This window comes from Cololabis saira, chromosome 13, assembly GCF_033807715.1.
Source record: "Cololabis saira isolate AMF1-May2022 chromosome 13, fColSai1.1, whole genome shotgun sequence".
Classification (NCBI taxonomy): Eukaryota; Metazoa; Chordata; class Actinopteri; order Beloniformes; family Belonidae; genus Cololabis; species Cololabis saira.
The window spans coordinates 44,024,350-44,044,631 of NC_084599.1; the positions used below are offsets into that span (position 1 = coordinate 44,024,350).

The following is a 20,282-nucleotide window of genomic DNA, read 5'->3' on the forward strand; positions in this document are numbered from 1 at the left end:
TCTCGAAATTCCCACTTTATTCACAAAATTCCGACTCTATTCTTGAAATTGTATTACAACATTAATCTCAACATTTCAACTTTTTTCTCGACATTTCTATTTTTTCTCAAAGTGCATAATGAAAAAAAATCTTCCTCTTCTAAAATATGATTTTTATTTTTCTCCTGCCTGGCCCTGATTCTCTTCTGTACAAAATAAATACCTTAAATCGGTCTTATTTTCAATAAAAACATCGCAGTCTACTGTATGGCGGAAGGATACAGTGCTCCGTCCTCCGGGCCGCCTGGTGGCGGACGTGGCAGCAGTGCGGCTGCTGTGTCATCTCCCTGGCAACCCGCTACGTCACTTCCCCAGCAACCCTGTCATCTCCCTAGCAACGCGCCGAGGAGACGAACACCTGCCGGTTGATCCTCATCAGGTGAAGTTTTACTTACTGTTTCTGCTGAGATGGAGAAGCTGCAGGAGGAGCCGCGACACCTGAGCAGGTAACGGATTATTAGAGGGTTGGAAGAAAAGAAAAGAAAGAAAGAAAGAAATGAAAGAAAGAAAAGAAAAAAGCGGCAGGATGAGAAAACATCACGGCATTGTTGTGACGTCATCTAGCGTCCAGTTTCAGATTAACGGATCAATAATAATGTTAAATTCTCTCATTTAATCTCTTTATTTGATAAACAACAAAAAAAGCAATATATTTTTAATCAACTATGAAAAGTTTTTTTCCTGTATCCTCTGACTAACCTTTTATTTATAACTGTCTTGACCTTTCCTTATTGTTTTCTATGAATCTGATCCTATTCCTCATACCTGTTTCATTCTCCTGTTTTATTTATGTATGTATTTATTTTATTTTCTATTTATTGACTTACTCATCTTTATTATTATTATTATTAGTATTATTATTATTATTATTATTATTATTATTATTATTATTATTATTATTATTATTATTATTATTACTGTTACCTTCATTGTCTATATTATGACTTCTTATTCATACTAGATATTTTTATAATTTACTCCATCATTGTATGTGCTGTTCAACACTATTGTAAACCTTGTTGGTGTTTGTATAGCAAGATTTGCTAAGAAAGTTTAAAAAAACAAAAAAAAAGATCAATAATTACTCACTTTTCACTGATAACTAATTACTGCTTCCTCTTAAATAACTTGTTTTATCGAGAAAACAGCTTGAAGTTGAAGCTGAAGTATCAATATTGATGAATGTAATCTGTCAAGGCGTATAATAATAATAATAATAATAATAATAATAATAATAATAATAATAATAATAATAATAATAATAATAATAAAATAATAATAATAATTATTATTATTATTTGTAATAATAATAATAATATTAATAATAATTAATAATAATATAAAACTCACCACAGGAAATACAGAAAAACTACATTTAACACACTTAAAAGTAAAATAAATAAAAACTAAAAAGATTTTGTTCAAATGAATCACAAATAAAAAAATACATAAACATATACAAATAAAAAGTAATCTAATAAAACACTATCAATAAAAATAACTAATAATTATTGAAAGAACAAATAAATAAATTATGAAAAATTCTTTAAAAATAAAGTCATTGGCGGGTAAATAGATAAATGATAATTACAAAATCTATAAATACAAAAATGAATAGAATAAAATGAACAAATAAATACAAATTAAATGCTAATACAAATCAAATTATTATATATGCATACTACATAGATATTAAATAAAAAATATATTTCAAAAGTTAAAAAAATGATGTAACTATTTGCCCCTTTACAAACTTAGCTTTTTTGTCACATTAACATTAAATGCATTTTAATATCAGACAAAGCAGAACCCAAGTAGGAGGTTCTCCTTCACGGCTCCATCAATCACAGCGAGCCGTCCGGGTCCTGAAGCAGCGAGGCAACTCCAGACCATCACACTCACACCACCGTGTTTCACTGTCAGGATCATGCTCTTTTTCTGAAACACTCAACTTCCAGAAAGTTCCACTTCCGTCTCGTCAGGCATCAGAACATTTCCCCAAGTACCTTCTCACATCTCTGTAACTGCGACTTAAACGTAACTCCGTCAGCAGGTTAACGGTGCAGACAGATGAAGCAGAAAAACAAAATTCAGGACCAAATTAATGGAACGTTGTGTTTCTGTAAAAGGGTTCAGTTTATGTAACAATCTGGATACAGAAGCCAAAGAATGCAAATCAAATATTACATTTAAAAGAATAATAAAAATAATAAAAAAATGAAGAAATATCATGATAATTGTTAAGTTAGGTGGGTTTTCTTTTTTTTTTCTCTCTTTTTAGCATCATTGTCATATTTTTTTTCTTTGAATCAAAAAAGAATACGACTATCTGTGTTTGACGACAGCTATCTGGTGTCATTTTATAACTTTGTTGTAGTTTTGGTTTTGTTTTTTTGTTGGTTTTTTTTTTTAAATTACGTTTATTGGAAAGTTTGTTTTTTTTTAAATTGCGTAATTTGTTATTAATTACATTAATTTAAATTTGATTTCTTAGAAAAAAGGGACAGATAAAATAAGCTTAGTCTTCTTTCTGTTCCCTTTCATTCAAGGAAAGAGATTTGTTGTAATTATATTGAACCGTTTTGTTTTTCTTTTAATTAATGAAATAAAGAATAAACAATATATATATATATTTTGGTCATTACAGTTACTGCAATTACTACATTTTTACAGTTATGATGCAACAATGCTGATATTGAGGAAATTAATTGTTTTAAGTGTTTTTATACATTTTCTTTTATAATTTATTGATTGCTATGACGTCACACTGTAAACAGGCTCTTTCTCGAAAACTAGAGCCCACTTTACTTCAAAATTAAAATCATCCGTGTGCCGGTCTAATCCCCGTTTCCTTGCCCCCCAGGAGAGTGAAGGGCTGCAGCCTGGACGTCCACCCGACGGAGACGGCCCTGGTGGTCCAGTACGAGGTGGAGGCCACGCTGCTGGGGCAGCTGGGCCAGCCCGTGGTCGGGGAGCGCAAGGAGTGTCAGAAGATGTGAGGCCAGTGTTACACTGAACTGTTAGGGGTGGGACAATACAGTATATCCTGCCACGAAATATCGAGATACAAAAACGTCACGATACGTGTCGTGGAGGTGACAAACTGTAGCGCGATATTGGGTTATTAATATGAATATATTGTGTTTACTAGTAACATCTATTGGTGCAGCGGGATCACGTGACGACCTCGACCCGCCGACCAAAGTCTGACAACGCTCATAAGAAACTAGTACCGTTTTACCTTTATTTATTTTTTTAGTTGTTCAATTTCTGGAAAATAAAAAAGTCGAAATGTCGAGAAAAAAGTCGAAATGTCAAGAAAAAAGTTGAAATTTCGAGAAAAAAATTGAAATGTCGAGATTAATGTTGAAGTACAATTTTGAGAAAAAAGTCGAAATGTCGAGAAAAAAGTCGAAATGTTGAGAAAAAAGTCAAAATTTTGAGAAAAAAGTCGAAATGTCGAGAAAAAAGTCGAAACGTCGAGAAAAATTTTGAAATTTCGAGAAAAAAGTCGAAATGTTGAGAAAAAAGTCGAAATGTCGAGAAAAAGGTCGAAATCTCGAGAAAAAAGTCTAAATGTCGAGAAAAAAGTCTAAATGTTGAGAAAAAAGTTGAAATGTCGAGAAAAAAGTGGAAAGGTCGGGAAAAAAATCGAAATGTCGACATTAATGTTGAAGTACAATTTCGAGAAAAAAGTCGAAATGTGGAGAAAAAAGTTGAAATGTTGAAAAAAAGTCAAAATTTTATGAATAAAGTCAAAATGTTGAGAAAAAAGTCGAAATGTTGAGACCACGAAATTCCACATTTACTTTTAGTTCAGTTTGTGGAAAATGGTTGGCCTGGCTTTCTCTTTAAAACTTAAACAGTTATAAAGCATTACAAACTGGAACAATAGGGCAAGCACACAGCATTGTTTTGTATTTTGTGTCTTTCAAATAAAAGACCACTTTTTCCAGTCGTATGTTGCTCATTCAAAGTTGTTAAAAAAATACTGCTATAATATCGTATCGTTATCGTTATTGTGATCTCAATATACGATACAAGTTTTTATTTGTCATTTTCAGGACACATGTAACACACAGTGCACTGGGAAACGAAATGTTGTTGCCTCTGGCTCAGAAAAGCAAATAATGATATGTTTAAAAACATCCTAACTCAACTTAACTAAAACTAAATTTTAACTTAACTTAAAAAGGTGCTTGAGTGCTTAAAAATATGAAAATAAATAGAATATGCAGCTTTACATTTAAAAAAAAAATTGCTGAGCCAGAGGCAAGAAAATTTCGTTTCCCAGTGCACTGTGTGTTACATGTGTCCTGAAAATGACAAATAAAAACTTGTATCGTATCGTAATATCGTGTATCGTATTGTATCGTAATATTGTGTATTGTATCGTATTGTATTATCGTGTATCGCATCGTATTATCGTGTATCGTATCGTATCGTAATATCGTGTATCGTATTATCGTGTATCGTATCGTATTATCGTGTATCGTATCGTATCGTATTATCCTGTATCGTATCGTATCATATCGTAATATCGTGTATCGTATCGTATTATCGTGTATCGTATCATATTATCGTGTATCGTATCGTATTACCGTGCATCGTATCGTAATATCGTGTATCGTGTATCTTTCGTATTATCGTGTATCGTATCGTATCATCGTGTATCGTATCGTAATATCGTGTATCGTGTATCGTATCGTATTATCGTGCATCGTATCGTATCGTAATATCGTGTATCGTATCGTATTGTATCGTATTATCGTGTATCGTATCATATTATCGTGTATCGTATCGTATTACCGTGCATCGTATCGTAATACCGTGTATCGTATTATCGTGTATCGTATCGTATTACTGTGTATCGTATCGTATCATCGTGTATCGTATCGTAATATCGTGTATCGTATCGTATTATCGTATCGTATTACCGTGTATCGTATCGTATTATCGCGTATCGTATCGTAATATCGTGTATCGTATTGTATCGTAATATTGTGTATTGTATCGTATTGTATTATCGTGTATTGCATCGTATTATCGTGTATCGTATCGTATCGTAATATCGTGTATCGTATTATCGTGTATCGTATCGTATTATCGTGTATCGTATCGTATCGTATTATCCTGTATCGTATCGTATCATATCGTAATATCGTGTATCGTATCGTATTATCGTGTATCGTATCGTATTACCGTGCATCGTATCGTAATATCGTGTATCGTATTATCGTGTATCGTATCGTATTATCGTGTATCGTATCGTATCATCGTGTATCGTATCGTAATATCGTGTATCGTATCGTATTATCGTGCATCATATCGTATTGTAATATCGTGTATCGTATCATATTATCGTGTATCGTATCGTATTACCGTGCATCGTATCGTAATACCGTGTATCGTATTATCGTGTATCGTATCGTATTACTGTGTATCGTATCGTATCATCGTGTATCGTATCGTAATATCGTGTATCGTATCGTATTATCGTGTATCGTATTGTATTATCGTGTATCGTATCGTATTACCGTGTATCGTATCGTATTATCGTGTATCGTATCGTATTATCGTGTATCCTATCGTAATATCGTGTATCGTATCGTATTATCGTGTATCGTATTGTATCGTATTATCGTGTATCGTATCGTATTATCGTGTATCGTATTATCGTGTATCGTATCATATTATCGTGTATCGTATCGTAATATTGTGTATCGTATCGTAATATCGTGTATCGTATCGTATTATCGTGTATCGTATCGTAATACCGTGTATCGTATTATCGTGTATCGTATCGTATTATCGTGTATCGTATCGTATTATCGTGTATCGTATCATATTATCGTGTATCGTATCGTAATATTGTGTATCGTATCGTATTATCGTGAATCGTATCGTAATATTGTGTATCGTATCGTATTATCGTGTATCGTATCGTATTATCGTGTATCGTATTGTATTATCGTGTATCGTATCGTATTACCGTGTATCGTATCGTATTATCGTGTATCGTATCGTATTATCGTGTATCCTATCGTAATATCGTGTATCGTATCGTATTATCGTGTATCGTATTGTATCGTATTATCGTGTATCGTATCGTATTACCGTGTATCGTATTATCGTGTATCGTATCATATTATCGTGTATCGTATCGTAATATTGTGTATCGTATCGTAATATCGTGTATCGTATCGTATTATCGTGTATCGTATCGTAATACCGTGTATCGTATTATCGTGTATCGTATCGTATTATCGTGTATCGTATCGTATTATCGTGTATCGTATCATATTATCGTGTATCGTATCGTAATATTGTGTATCGTATCGTATTATCGTGAATCGTATCGTAATATTGTGTATCGTATCGTATTATCGTGTATCGTATCGTATTATCGTGTATCGTATCGTATTATCGTGTATCGTATCGTAATATCATGTATCGTATCGTATTATCGTGTATCGTATCGTAATACCGTGTATCGTATTATCGTGTATCGCAATATTGTGTATCATATCATATCGTTGTGTATCGTATCGTATTATCGTGTATCGTATCGTAATACCGTGTATCGTATCGTATTATTGTGTATCGTATCGTATTATTGTGCATCGTATCGTATTATCGTGTATCGTATCGTAATACCGTGTATCGTATCGTATTATTGTGTATCGTATCGTATCGTATTATCGTGTATCGTATTGTATTATCGTGTATCGTATCGTATTATCGTGTATCGTATCGCATTATCGTGTATCGTATCGTATTACCGTGTATCGTATTGTATCGTAATATCATGTATCGTATCGTATTATCGTGTATCGTATCGTATAGTATTATCGTGTATCGTATTGTATTATCGTGTATCGAATCGTATCGTATCATAATATCGTGTATCGTATTATCGTGTATCGTATCGTATTATCGTGTATCGTATCGTAATATTGTGTATCGTATCGTATTATCGTGTATCGTATTATCGTGTATCGTATCGTGTCGTAATATCGTGTATCGTATTATCGTGTATCGTATCGTATCATAATATCGTGTATCGTATTATCGTGTATCGTATCGTGTCGTAATATCGTGTATCGTATCGTATTATCGTGTATCGTATTATCGTGTCTCGTATCATAATATCGTATCGTATCGTGAGATGAGTGTGTCGTTACACCCCTAACATCTGAGCAGATCGGACGTCCCGCTTCCGTTTCACTCATCTCCTCGTCCGTATCTCGTCTCACTCGTCTCCTCGTCCGTGTCTCGTGTAACTCGTCTCCTCGTCCGTGTCTCTTCTCACTCGTCTCCTCGTCCGTGTCTCGTCTCACTCGTCTCCTCGTCCGTGTCTCGTGTAACTCGTCTCCTCGTCCGTGTCTCGTTTCACTCGTCTCCTCGTCCGTGTCTCGTCTCACTCGTCTCCTCGTCCGTGTCTCGTTTCACTTGTCTCCTCGTCCGTGTCTCGTCTCACTCGTCTCCTCTTCCGTGTTTCGTCTCACTCGTCTCCTCGTCCGTGTCTCGCAGCATCCGGCTGAAGAGCCTGAGCTGCAGCACGGACGTGTCGTCTCTGGCCCAGAAGGTTGTGGACGAGTGTCGTCTGATCCAGCCGTCCAAGCTCCGGGAGGTGGAGCAGCTGCTGTTCTACCTGCAGACCCGCCGGCAGCCCGACGGCCCCACTGCCGCCGCCGGCCCGGAGAAGAGACGCTCCTCCTCCCCGCGGGACTTCCCCCCCTACGCCGGGGTCCAGGTGAGAACCGGTTCTGGTGGGGGAGCCGGGTCCTGGTCTGGATGTCTCTCAAGAGAACTGTGTCCCCAGCTGGACGAGGAGGCGAGCATCGGCAGCATGGACGAGTACGTGGAGCTGCTGTACGAGGACGTCCAGGAGAAGGTCCGGGGAGCCAGGCTCATCCTGCAGCTGGCCCTCAACCCCGACAACCTGGGGGAGCTGGTGCAGAACGGTAGGGACCTGGGGGACCTGGGGGGACCGGGGGACCTGGGGAAGGTCCGGGGAGCCAGGCTCATCCTGCAGCTGGCCCTCAACCCCGACAACCTGGGGGAGCTGGTGCAGAACGGTAGGGACCTGGGGGAGCTGGTGCAGAACGGTAGGGGGGACCTGGGGGGGACCGGGGGACCTGGGGGAGCTGGGGGACCTGGGGGGCCTGGGGGGACCTGGGGGGACCTGGGGAAGGTCCGGGGGGCCACGCTCATCCTGCAGCTGGCCCTCAATCCCGACAACCTGGGGGAGCTGGTGCAGAACGGTAGGAACCTGGAGGACCTGGGGACCTGGGGGGACCTGGGGGACCTGGAGGACCTGGGGGAGCTGGTACAGAACGGTAGGGACCTGGGGGACCTGGGGGACCTGGGGGGACCGGGGGGACCGGGGGACCTGGGGGGCCTGGGGGACCTGGGGGAGCTGGGGGGACCGGGGGACCTGGGGGGACCTGGGGGGCCTGGGGACCTGGGGGGCCTGGGGGAGCTGGGGGACCTGGGGGGACCTGGGGGAGCTGGGGGACCTGGTGCAGAAGGGTAGGGACCTGGGGGACCTGCGGGACCTGGGGGGACCTGAGGGACCTGGGGGGACCTGGGGGACCTGGTGCAGAACGGTAGGGACCTGGGGGGACCTGAGGGACCTGAGGGACCTGGGGGACCTGGGGGACCGGACCTGAGTCCATCCCCCAGAATGCTCCTGGGTACATGTTTGAAAGCCTTCTCCAAATCTGCGTCCGAAATCCCATCCTTCCACCCTAATGAGTAGCAAAAACACAATGTGAGATTTTTTAGTGCGTCCAAAACAATAGAACGGTCATTCAGTCTTGGTTTCCGGCCGTGGCGCATACGTGCAGTGATTTCACCAGATTCTCTGAACCTTTTGATGATATTATGGACCGTAGATGTTGAAATCCCTAAATTCCATGCAATTTTGCTTTGAGAAATGTTGTTCTTAAACTGTTCAACTATTTCCTCACGCAGTTGTGGACAAAGTGGTGACCCTCGCCCCATCCTTGCTTGTGAATGAATGTTTGGGGAGGCTCCTTTTATACCCAATCATGGTTCCCACCTGTTCCCAATTAGCCTGATCACAACAGGACTCCCCCTCCCAACGGCAGGAAGTGCCGCGTGGCTCTGAGTAGTACGTCCGAATCAATGCACACTACTGATATTTACTCAAAACTGTGCCGACCTTAAGTATACTTTTTGAGTATTTACTGTTTAGTACGGCATTTCGGACGCAGCGTGTGACCACAGCTGACACAGGAAGTGATTGGGTAAACTCCCATGATCCTAGTGAGGGTTGTTGAAGAATTTATCAAAACCATTTTAGAAGTCCGCTTTGTGGTATAGTGAGTTTTATTCAGCCGGCGGTGAGCACGTCTACACAGACCAGGGTCTGGTTGAAATGCTGACCCAGATTGATTTGGCCACAGGGTTTTTATACAAAAGTTCAATCAACAAAGACAGGAATAAACAAGCCAAGTGAGAGACAGTCAGAGGTGTGATCTTTCAGTTTTGGGACTACCTCTGAGTAGTCAAGAAGTCCATATATGGTCCTCGTCTCTGCAGGGGCTGGAAGTCAAATCCACATCCACGGTGCCTGTCTCGGCAGGGATGCAAGACGCCGGAACTTGCGTGACAATGTCTTGAGCATTGAATGAGACTGGAGCTGCCTGCAAGTGCTCGTCCCTGCAGGGGTCCGCAGGAGCTGGAACTTGCATGACAATGCGTCAAGCAGGGTATGAGGCTGGGGCAATCTGCAAAGCGTCGTTGTCCCTGCAGGGGCCATGTGCTGTTGCAATGCTTCATCAGGGTATAAAGCAGGTCCAGGTCCGATTATATGCAGATGATCAGCAATATCAAACCTATTTGTCACAATGCTATTATTTATGTAGCTAAAATTAAACCAAAAGATACAAAAATCGAGTAGGCAACAATAAGAACCCCTAATAACAAGTACCTCTACTTTCAGCAGGAACTCCCTCCAGGTCTCCCCCCCAGGTCCCTCGGCTCCCTCCAGCCGCCGCATCAGTGATAAGAGCTGAGCGTTGGTGTGAACCCGAGACCTGGGGGTTTCGTTCCTCCAGCCTCACCTCCATCCTCCCTCTCTCCGTTTTCCTCCCTGTCCTCCTCACCTCCATCCCTCCGTCCCTCCATCCCTCCATCCCTCCATTTCTCTGTTCAGAGACGACGCTGGGGGCTCTGGCCCGGGTCCTGAGGGAGGACTGGAAGCAGAGCGTGGACCTGGCCACCACCATCACCCACATCTTCTTCTGCTTCACCAGGTAACGTCCCGTCCTCCGGGGTTTCCCTCAGCCGGGAGCCCGAGGGGCCCGTCTGGGCCGGCCTGGGCCCGGCTCGGTCGGTTCTACAGACCCGTCTTGAGCACGGATGAATGTTTCCTCTCTGGTTCTGTCCTGCAGCTTCTCCCGGTTCCACGGCCTGGTGTCACATTACAAGATCGGAGCCCTCAGCATGAACATCGTGGAGCACGAGCTGAAGAGGTTCCACCTCTGGCAGGAGGAGCTGCAGAAGAAGAAGAAGGCCTATATCCTTCCAGGAGCAGGAACCAGGACCCGGGTCAGGGGGACCCGGGTCCTGGTTCAGTCCAGATCAGGTTCTGCTGAAGTGTTCTGGTCTGAGGCCCCGTTTCCACGTAGCAAGAACGCTGGTGTTTTCATGCGTTTTGCCCGTTCGTTTACATGAAAACGAAGCTCAAAGTCTCCAAAAACCGTCATTTCTGAAAACTCCGGCCAAAGTGGAGATTTTTCAAACCTCCGTCTTCACGTTTGCTTGTAAACGGAGAGAAACGGACATTTATTCTTCAGAACGTCACATTATGAGACAGAAACGTCACCAGCGTCATGAGTGACACCTGTGGTTACAATTAGTTTGTAACCGTCAATATTTTCTTGTATTTTACCTGTTTTATATTCTAACGTCACACTTAAAAGCAGTGTTGGGTGTCACGCGGTACAAAGTAACTTGTTACTGTAATGAGATTACATTCGCCAGTAACGCAGTAATGTAACACGTTACATTTGTAATTTGGGTAATCCCGTTATAGTTACTCTAAGACAAAAAACATTATGTTACTTTAGCTACTAAGCTTTTCAGCTACATGTAGAACGGGAGAACAGAAAAGAAAATCAAACTTGCCTTTCATGCGTCTTCAGGCGTTGCGCAACACTTGTCTGACTTAACGTGATTTTACGTGATCTTACGGGATTTTACGAATACACGTTTGTGCTGATCTGGGCACTGCAGTAATAAGGTTCCAACTACAGGACTGTCTCAGAAATTAGAATATTGTGATAAAGTTCTTTATTTTCTGTAATGCAATTAAAAAAACAAAAATGTCATACATTCTGGATTCATTACAAATCAACTGAAATATTGCAAGCCTTTTATTATTTTAATATTGCTGATCATGGTTTACAGCTTAAGATTAAGATTCCCAGAATATTCTAATTTTTTGAGATAGAATATTTGAGTTTTCTTAAACTGTAAGCCATGATCAGCAATATTAAAATAATAAAAGGCTTGTAATATTTCAGTTGATTTGTAATGAATCCAGAATGGATGACATTTTTGTTTTTTTAATTGTATTACAGAAAATAAAGAACTTTATCACAATATTCTAATTTTCTGAGATAGTCCTGTACATGTTGTTCATTGGCAATTGAGTTACGGTGCTCAGGTGATATTGCGGAGTAATCCAAAAGTAATGTAACTAGTAATGTAACTAGTTACTTTCAGCAACCAGTAACTAAGTAGTGTAAGAGATTACTTTAAAAAAAAGTAACTAGTAATATGTAATGGATTACTTTTTTTGAGTAACTACCCCAACACTGCTTAAAAGTAACTCCACTTCTCTGTCACTCCAAACCAAAGACTCTGGTTCATCTTGGAAGTAACTGGAAGTTACTCGTGTCTTTTGTTGATGTTTTTTTTCCAGGATTCTGATTGGCTAGCATGACTTTATCTTCTCGTTACACTGCCCCCTGTAGGTTTGGCTGCTCATAGCACCTTAACAGATATTTATGCAGGTTCCTGGAAATGATGGGATTTTTATAAACGTAGAGGGGGAAATATCCGTTATTGTAAATACCCGGTTATGTGTAAACGTGGCCTGAGTTCCTTGACTGACGTCACGCGAGGAGCAGCCAGAGAACCCGGGCCTGAGGAGAGACCACGACAAATCCTTCAGGAAGTTCCAGAGCCTGCTGAGCAAACAGGAGCAGCTGCTGAAAGGTAGGAAGGAGCTGATGGGGGAAACTGTCAGAGCAGTAATGGTCCCTGGTCTTGTCCCCTCCCCTGGTCAGTTTTAAACCCCACCAGGTCTCTTTGACCTCTGTCCTCTCTGCAGTGGCTCTGCTGCTGCTGCTGAACCTGGCCGAGGACACCCGCACCGAGCTGAAGATGAGGAACAAGAACATCGTCCACATGCTGGTCCAGATCCTGGACCGGGAGGACCAGGACCTGCTGCTGGTCGCCGTCGCCTTCCTCAAGAAGCTGTCCGTCTTCATGGAGAACAAGAACGACATGGTGAGATCTAGACGCCTCCTGATTGGTTCACGCATCCTTCTAACCTTCTGAGCAGGTTCTTAGCTCTGCTGCATGAGAACCATCGGTTTTTCCTGGTTCTAGTCAGAACCAGGACCAGCGAGTCTTTAGACCTTTAAATGTCCCTGAAGTTTTAAGACCTGACGCAGGCAGGTGGAAGCAGCAGCGGGATGACCGGGGATGGGGGGGGGGGGGGCCGGGACCGCAGGCCAGAACGCAGCTCCCGAGGCTCCGGCCTGCAAACATGCACAAAAGAGAAAAAAGGGGGGCCAGCACAAGAAACTACAGGAACGATGGACAAAAACTATAGCTATGAGATACTTATAATAAATAAAAATGGTAATGGAGAAGAGAGGAAGGGAAGAGGAGAGGAGAAGAAGGGTGAGAGGCACCGCCCAGCGGATCATGTCCCCCCTGCAGCATAGGCCTATAGCAGCATATCTACCACCAAGCTATATTTGAGACTAACTATTATAGTCTTGTTCTATAGCTGCAACTATGACTACTGACTCTAACACACTAAAGTTTACACTACCTAGAGATTTACCAACACCAGCTAGAGGTTTACTAAACACTAACTATAGGCTTTACTAAACAGAAAGGTTTTAAGTTTAGTTTTAAAGGTGGAGGTGGTGTCAGCCTCCTTAACCCAGATTGGAAGTTGGTTCCATAGTAACGGTGCCTGATAGCAGAACGCCCGCCCTCCAAATCTACATTTAGATACTCTAGGACAGTGGTCCTCAACCTTGTTTCAGTGATGTACCCCCTGTGAAATATTTTTTCAGCCAAGTACCCCCTAACCAGCGCAAAGCACTTTCGGTTGTAAAAAGAAGACCTAAAACAGAGCACTGTTCCATCAGTAACTGATTTATTAAACATACAAATATTGCTGCTACGCTTCAACCACGACTCCATCGTTGGTCCAGGTGATTGACAGGTTAGGTGGAACCATCCTGGTGTGGGGGATACTCTGGGGTTTTAGGATATTAGGTTGAATAGCCTATTCCTGAAGATATAATTCATTTTATGAATTTAGACTTATATTTTCCTCAATTATTTATGAAATATTTATTTTTAAAGGATTTTTGCATGGATGCTACTTTTTAAATATATGTATATTTTAAAATCTCACGTACCCCCAGGGGTACGTGTACCCCCATTTGAGAACCACTGCTCTAGGAACTACGAGTAAACCTGCACTCCGAGAACGGAGAGCTCTGCCAGGAACATAAGGCACTATCAGGTCTTGCAAATAGTGCGGAGCTAAGCCGTTTTGGGCATCATATGGATTTGGACCCTAGTGGTCTGTAGAGGACCTGCAGGTCTGGATCTGGACCCTAGTGGTCTGTAGAGGACCTGCAGGTCTGGATCTGGACCCTAGTGGTCTGTAGAGGACCTGCAGGTCTGGATCTGGACCCTAGTGGTCTGTAGAGGACCTTCAGGTCTGGATCTGGACCCTAGTGGTCTGTAGAGGACCTGCAGGTCTGGATCTGGACCCTAGTGGTCTGTAGAGGACCTTCAGGTCTGGATCTGGACCCTGGTGGTCTGTAGAGGACCTGCAGGTCTGGATCTGGACCCTAGTGGTCTGTAGAGGACCTGCAGGTCTGGATCTGGACCCTGGTGGTCTGTAGAGGACCTGCAGGTCTGGATCTGGATCCTAGTGGTCTGTAGAGGACCTGCAGGCCTCAAACCTCCCGTCAGTTTATTCTGCAGTTGTTGTTGTTGTTTTAACTTTTAAACCGGCGGTTAATGAGGAAACAAGCCCTAAATCTGCTAATCGTTCGTCACTCTGACAGACAGCGTGAGCGGCTCAGGTTTCTCTTTGTGAGGAACCTCAGTGGACTTCCCCAGATCCAGATCCACCTGGTTCCAATCGGGCTCCGTTTGCAGGTCTTTATCAAAGCCAGACTCCGGTAGGAACTGGTTTTATCTGCTGGTTTCACCTCCAGAGTGTGTTTGGTTCAGATTCTCCAAGCCTGTGGGGGTTTAGGAGGGTTCAGCACCTTCAGGGACGGGGGTCGGTTCTCCCACCAGGTCCAGGACCAGGTCCAGGTCCAGGATCAGGTCCTGGTCCTGGACCTGGACCAGCACCAGGACCAGGATCAGGATCTTTCAGCAGGCGTGTTGTGTGTTGTGACTGGATCAGATAAGACTTGGACCGGGCTGATGTGGCCCGGGTCCAGCTGCTGCTGGGGGTGTGTGTGTGTGTGCGTGTGTGTGTGTGTGTGTGTGTGTGTGTGTGTGTGTGTGTGTGTGTGTGTGTGTGTGTGTGTGTGTAGCGGTGCTGCTAATGCAGCCGGGCTGCAGCTGATTAAGATTAAGCTGCTGACGGCGACTGGAACTGGTTTCTGCAACAGTAGCAGGGTGTTTTTACTGGGAGCAGCTTGTTACTCACACACACACACACACACACACACACACACACACACACACACACACACACACACACACACACACACACACACACACACACACACACACTTTCCACGTCTCACACTTTCATCTGAGGTCTTTTATTCTGAAAAGACAAGAAAAACCTCTCATTTATTAACTATTATTGTTAAAGGAGCTTGAGGCCGGATTGAGGCAGGATTTATGAAAATAATTTGTAAATGTTTCAAGTTTTCTAGTAATAATGTCAGATGAAGCGTTCCAAACCCAAAAGAATGTTTCCTCTAGTGTATCTCTCCGTTGCCTTGAACAGGCTGTTGCTGCAAAATGTGCTGCAATTCGGTCCCGAATTTCCCGCGCTGTCCTGCGGATGTGACGTCACATGACGCTGCATGCACGTTCTCCCCGTTCTCCCGTGCCGGCTTCACTGTTGGCTGCAGTACCCCCAACGGCCGTCGTGGTGAAGGGTGGCGCTAGAGAGTCTCATTTCTTAAAAGGAGCCTCAAGCTCCTTTAAAGGTTTTTGTAACCCAGTGTTAAAATGTGGTTGTGCCACTGCACTACTAAAACTCCCCCCGCTTGACGCTTGACAGTGAGAGTCAACGCTACATGCAGACGTTGCAGGTAAGCAGATGGTTTTTCTGCAGCATCTTGGACAGTGTCCCTAAATTTGGCATACAGTTCGTCGCCATCTTGGACTGTGCCAAAAGCAGAATCAAGCAGTTGCAGATGGACAACTGGGGAAGTGTCTTGACTCAAGTGCTTTACCATATCGGCAGCTGGAGGAAGAAGGCTTTCGAGGATCCTTCTGGATCTCAGAAGATCAGACACAGCAGGGTCTTTCATGATTAAATCAACGCTAAAGCGCCAAGCATCAAAATCAACCTCATGTGAGGGTCTGGGTACTCTGCCGGAAAAGACTCAGACGTTGAGAGGAAGCAGTGTGAGTATTTTCCTCAATCCTGACAATGTGTTCAACCACATATCGCTGAATTCCAGGGGGGTTCAAGCCATCAGGAGCAATGGAAGGACTCCCTTCAGCCATTACTGCAGGTTTGTGAAGAGGGGTTTGGGGTGAAGTTTTCAGCTGCACTGCTGATTCCTCAGATGGCTCAAGACTTGCAATGGATTCACCAATTTGGAACATCATGTCCTTGAGAACTTCTTTATCGTCCTTTCCGCTCGCTCGAGCCGAAGTTTTTAAATCATCCAAGGAGGATTTGGTCTTTGTACCGCCCACTGCTTTTGTGTACAATTTGGACGAGTTTTGAATGATGAACGTGTTTTCTTCGTCAGTTGTAAGATATGTATGTGGCAATAGCGGCTCTAGAGATAGCATTGCAGATCCTGAGGCATATTCATCAACCATAAAGCAATTAAATTGTGATTGAGTGTCTTTGATAATTTCAGTCCTATTAATGAAACCGTATTTTTTCAGAAAATCCACAACCTCATCATAATCATCCATTTCCTCCACTCCATTTACCAACACTGCATTTGGAATTTTGAAATGTTCAAATACCCCCATCTTTAAGTTGATGGTACCTTTACATTAATCAATAACCAGCTCCTGGCTGGCTCGCCACAATTATGTAATATATACCGTATGGGAATAGGTAGTTTGACTGCTTTCAGAAGTAGGTGGTTATGAGAAGGAATTACATTGAACATAAAGAACCTCAGACACTGTAAATATGGTTGAAACAATATTAAATAAACCAAAATAAACAGTTGAGAAAAATCAAAAGCCCAAAGTGACTCAGTCAGTCATTGGTCATAGTTCACAGTTCATGGTTAATATGCTCCCTGGGCTTAGCTCTCCATTGTGTTGGTTGTAAAGGTTATGGAGGGGCTGTGTGGGTTATGGAGCTGAGGGCCTGCCGTCCTGGTAGGTAAGAAACTGGCACATGCTCTCTGGGCTAGCTTAGCTCCCTGGGCTTAGCTCCCTGGGCTTAGCTCTCTGGGCTTGGCTCGCCATTGTGTTTTAAGTCATCCAAGATCATTCAGGTCTGAAAAGAAACCTGGCCTGAACACAAAAAAGGCCAATAATAAATATATTTCCAAAACAATAATTTCAAAACAGTCATTCTATAAATCATACAAATCAAACAGTGTTTTTTGCAAATCAAAATAGTCAAAACCTCTATCAAAATAACCAAAATTAAACAACCAAACAAACAAACCAACCAAACATTTCAAAACAGTCAGAGTAACTCAACAATTCTTTACAGCTCATCAGCTCATCAGTAATATCAGCGGGTCATTAGGAGTAAATGGAGTCTAAAATGTGAAGATTTGATAGTTAGGATGTTTAGTTCAAATGATGAAATGTTAGTAGAGAGAAAGCATACAGACCTGCCACAGCCAGTGATGTCACCTTAGTGTCTGTGGCAAAGTGATGGCTTTAACCTGTGGGTGTAGTGGAATCACTGAGTGGAACCTGGTGTGAGTGATTGAGGCCCCGTTTCCAAATAGCCGGGTATTTACAAAAACGGATATTTCCCCCTCTACGTTTTGAAAAATTCCATCGTTTACACAAGATCGTTTTCAAAATCTCTTCGTTTTACACGGACCCGCATAAATATGCTGTTAACGTCATGCCAGCCAATCAGAATCCTGGAAAAAACATCAACAAATGACACGTGTAACTTCCAGTTAAGGCTGATTTATGGTCCCGCGTTACACCAACGCAGAGCTACGGCGTAGGGTACGTGGCGACGCACACCGTACGGCGCGCATCGCCGCGTACCCTACGCCGTAGGCTCTGCGTCGATTTAACGCGGGACCATAATTCAGGCTTTACTTCCAAGACGGAACGAGAGTCTTTGGTTTGGAGTGACAGAGAAGTGGAGTTACTTTTAAGTGTGACTTTAGAATATAAAACAAGTAAAATACAAGAAAATATTGACGGTTACAAACTAATTGTAACCACAGGTGTCACTCATGACGCTGGTGACGTTTCTGTCTCATAATGTGACGTTCTGAAGAATAAATGTCCGTTTTCCTCTGTTTAGACGCAAACGTGAAAACTGAGTTTTTGAAAATCTCCACTTTGGCCGGAATTTTCGGAAATGATCATTTTTGGAGACTTTGAGCTCCGTTTTCGTGTAAACGAACGGCCAAAACGCATGAAAACACCACCGTTTTTGCTCCGTGTAAACGGGGCCTAAGTGAGTGAGTGAGTGAGTGAGCTGGTGAGCTGGTGAGTGTAGACGAGGGGGTAACACACACTTTTTTAGTAGTGCAGTGGCACAACTACATTTTAACACTGGGTTACATTTTGTTTTCTGCCCTGAAGCTCCGACCTTCAGGCTGACGGAGGTCACCGGAGCCTCCATGGCCTCCGGGCCGGTGACATTAACGAGCGTTCCTGGGAGGTTTTTCACAATAAAAGCGTGTCTGGTCTGTGCTGACTCCTCCCTCCCTCCACCCAGGCGGAGGCGGAGGCGGTGGAGAAGCTGGCCCGCCTGGTTCCCTGCCAGCACCAGGAACTGCTCAACACCACCTTACGTCTGCTGCTCAACCTGTCCTTCGACTCCGGCCTGAGGGGAGAGATGGTCCAGGCCGGCCTCGTCCCCCAACTGTCCCGCCTGCTGGGTAAGAGGTGGGGGTGGAGGTGGAGGTGGACGTGGAGGTGGAGGTGGGAGTGGAGGTGGAGGTGGGGGTGGGGGTGGATTTAGAGGTGGAGGTGGAGGTAGGGGTGGAGTTAAAGGCAAAGCAAAGATCCTCTATACAGAAGCGCATTACCGTTACTGCCAATGGTATGAAATGGTATACACTTCCTGTCTCCTAAGTGGGCGTGGGCGCCCCTCTGACCTCACTTCCTGTCTCCTAAGTGGGCGTGGCCGCCCCTCTGACCTCACTTCCTGTCTCCTAAGTGGGCGTGGTCGCCCCTCTGACCTCACTTCCTGTCTCCTAAGTGGGCGTGGCTGCCCCTCTCCCCACATCGTTTTGGAACATACAACATTAGATACAGTAGGCCTACAACTTTCTTCCAAAAATACTTAAATAATAAAAATAACAGTATTATTAAGCAAAGAAGCAAGTTTTATTTTAGTTTTAAACTTCATTTTATCTGATGGGAAAACGAGAGCCAAATCTGACGAGAGTGTGTTGCTCAGACAGAGACAGGTCTCAAACAAAGTTCATTTTCTCCTAATCTGTCGGTCTGAAAATGTCCATTTTGGTGTCAGAATGTTCAGAAGGTTTGTGGCTTTTGAAAAATGGGTCCCATATTTACTTAGGTTACTATGGGGCGAAGGAATTGGTAATAATCTGTGCTCACGTTCACTTTTCCCATAGGACTCAATAGACTCAGGACCTACTTCCTGTCTCCTAAAGGGGCGGGGCAGTCACGTGACACCGATACAGGAAACCCAACCGGAGTGGGCTGTAGAGTTTATTGAACGTCTCTGGGCAAAGGTGGAGATGGAGTTAGCGGTGGAGGTGGAGGTGGGGGTAGAGTTAGAGGTGGAGATGGAGGTGGGAGTGGAGGTGGAGGTGGAGGCCCCCGACCCGGGTCAGAGGTCAGAGGTCAGAGGTCAGAGGTCAGACTCATAACGTCCTGGTTTCTCTCCATCCAGCCTTTATCTCCGTCAGGCTGCATTTGTGATGAGCTGCTTCCTTAAAACCCTCAAATTAAAATCTGAAGCTGCGTCCAAAATTCCAAACTTCCACCCTAATGAGTACCAAAAACAGTATGTGAGTTTTTAGTGAAACATTAGTACGTACTCAATAGTATGTACTATCCATACGTATTAGTATGTACTATCCATACTCAATAGTATGTACTATCCATATGTATTAGTATAGATTGATGGACACTAGCGGTGCGTCTGAAATGCCAGACTAAACAGTAAATACTCTAAAAGTATAGTTAAGTTCGGCACACTTTTGAGTAAATATCAGTAGTGTGGATTAATTGGGACGCACTTCTCAGAGCCACATGGCACTTTCTGCCGTTGGGAGGGGGAGTTGTTACCATGGTAACAGCTCCTGTCACAGCAGCGTAGCAGCTGTTACCATGGTAACAACTCCTGTTACCATGGTAACAGCAGCAGTAGCAGCACCGCTCCGCTCTTTCCTCTTTATTCTGGCCCAAACAAGATGACATTATAGAATATTATTATATATGAGTAGGGGTGGGTATTGGGAAGGACCTCACGATACGATACGCATCACGATACTTGAGCCACGATACGATACAAATTGCGATATCCCGATTATGCGATATATATCCCGATATTCTACATAGTTCACCGAAAAATTTAAAAATGCATTACACAT

General features: G+C 43.2%; 1 protein-coding gene across 1 annotated transcript in view; it reads left to right on the plus strand.

Moving 5' to 3' along the window:
- The first annotated feature begins 246 nt into the window (after nucleotides 1–246).
- The window catches only part of kifap3a (kinesin-associated protein 3a), a 78,697-nt gene continuing 58,661 nt past the window's right edge, over nucleotides 247–20,282 (plus strand). The window contains exons 1-10 of the mRNA XM_061739013.1: nucleotides 247–304; nucleotides 419–485; nucleotides 2,903–3,034; nucleotides 7,573–7,795; nucleotides 7,865–8,006; nucleotides 10,226–10,325; nucleotides 10,464–10,588; nucleotides 12,196–12,294; nucleotides 12,410–12,588; nucleotides 18,431–18,593. Of these exons, the coding sequence (XP_061594997.1) occupies nucleotides 247–304; nucleotides 419–485; nucleotides 2,903–3,034; nucleotides 7,573–7,795; nucleotides 7,865–8,006; nucleotides 10,226–10,325; nucleotides 10,464–10,588; nucleotides 12,196–12,294; nucleotides 12,410–12,588; nucleotides 18,431–18,593 (1,288 nt within the window). The remainder of the gene's footprint in view (nucleotides 305–418; nucleotides 486–2,902; nucleotides 3,035–7,572; nucleotides 7,796–7,864; nucleotides 8,007–10,225; nucleotides 10,326–10,463; nucleotides 10,589–12,195; nucleotides 12,295–12,409; nucleotides 12,589–18,430; nucleotides 18,594–20,282) is intronic.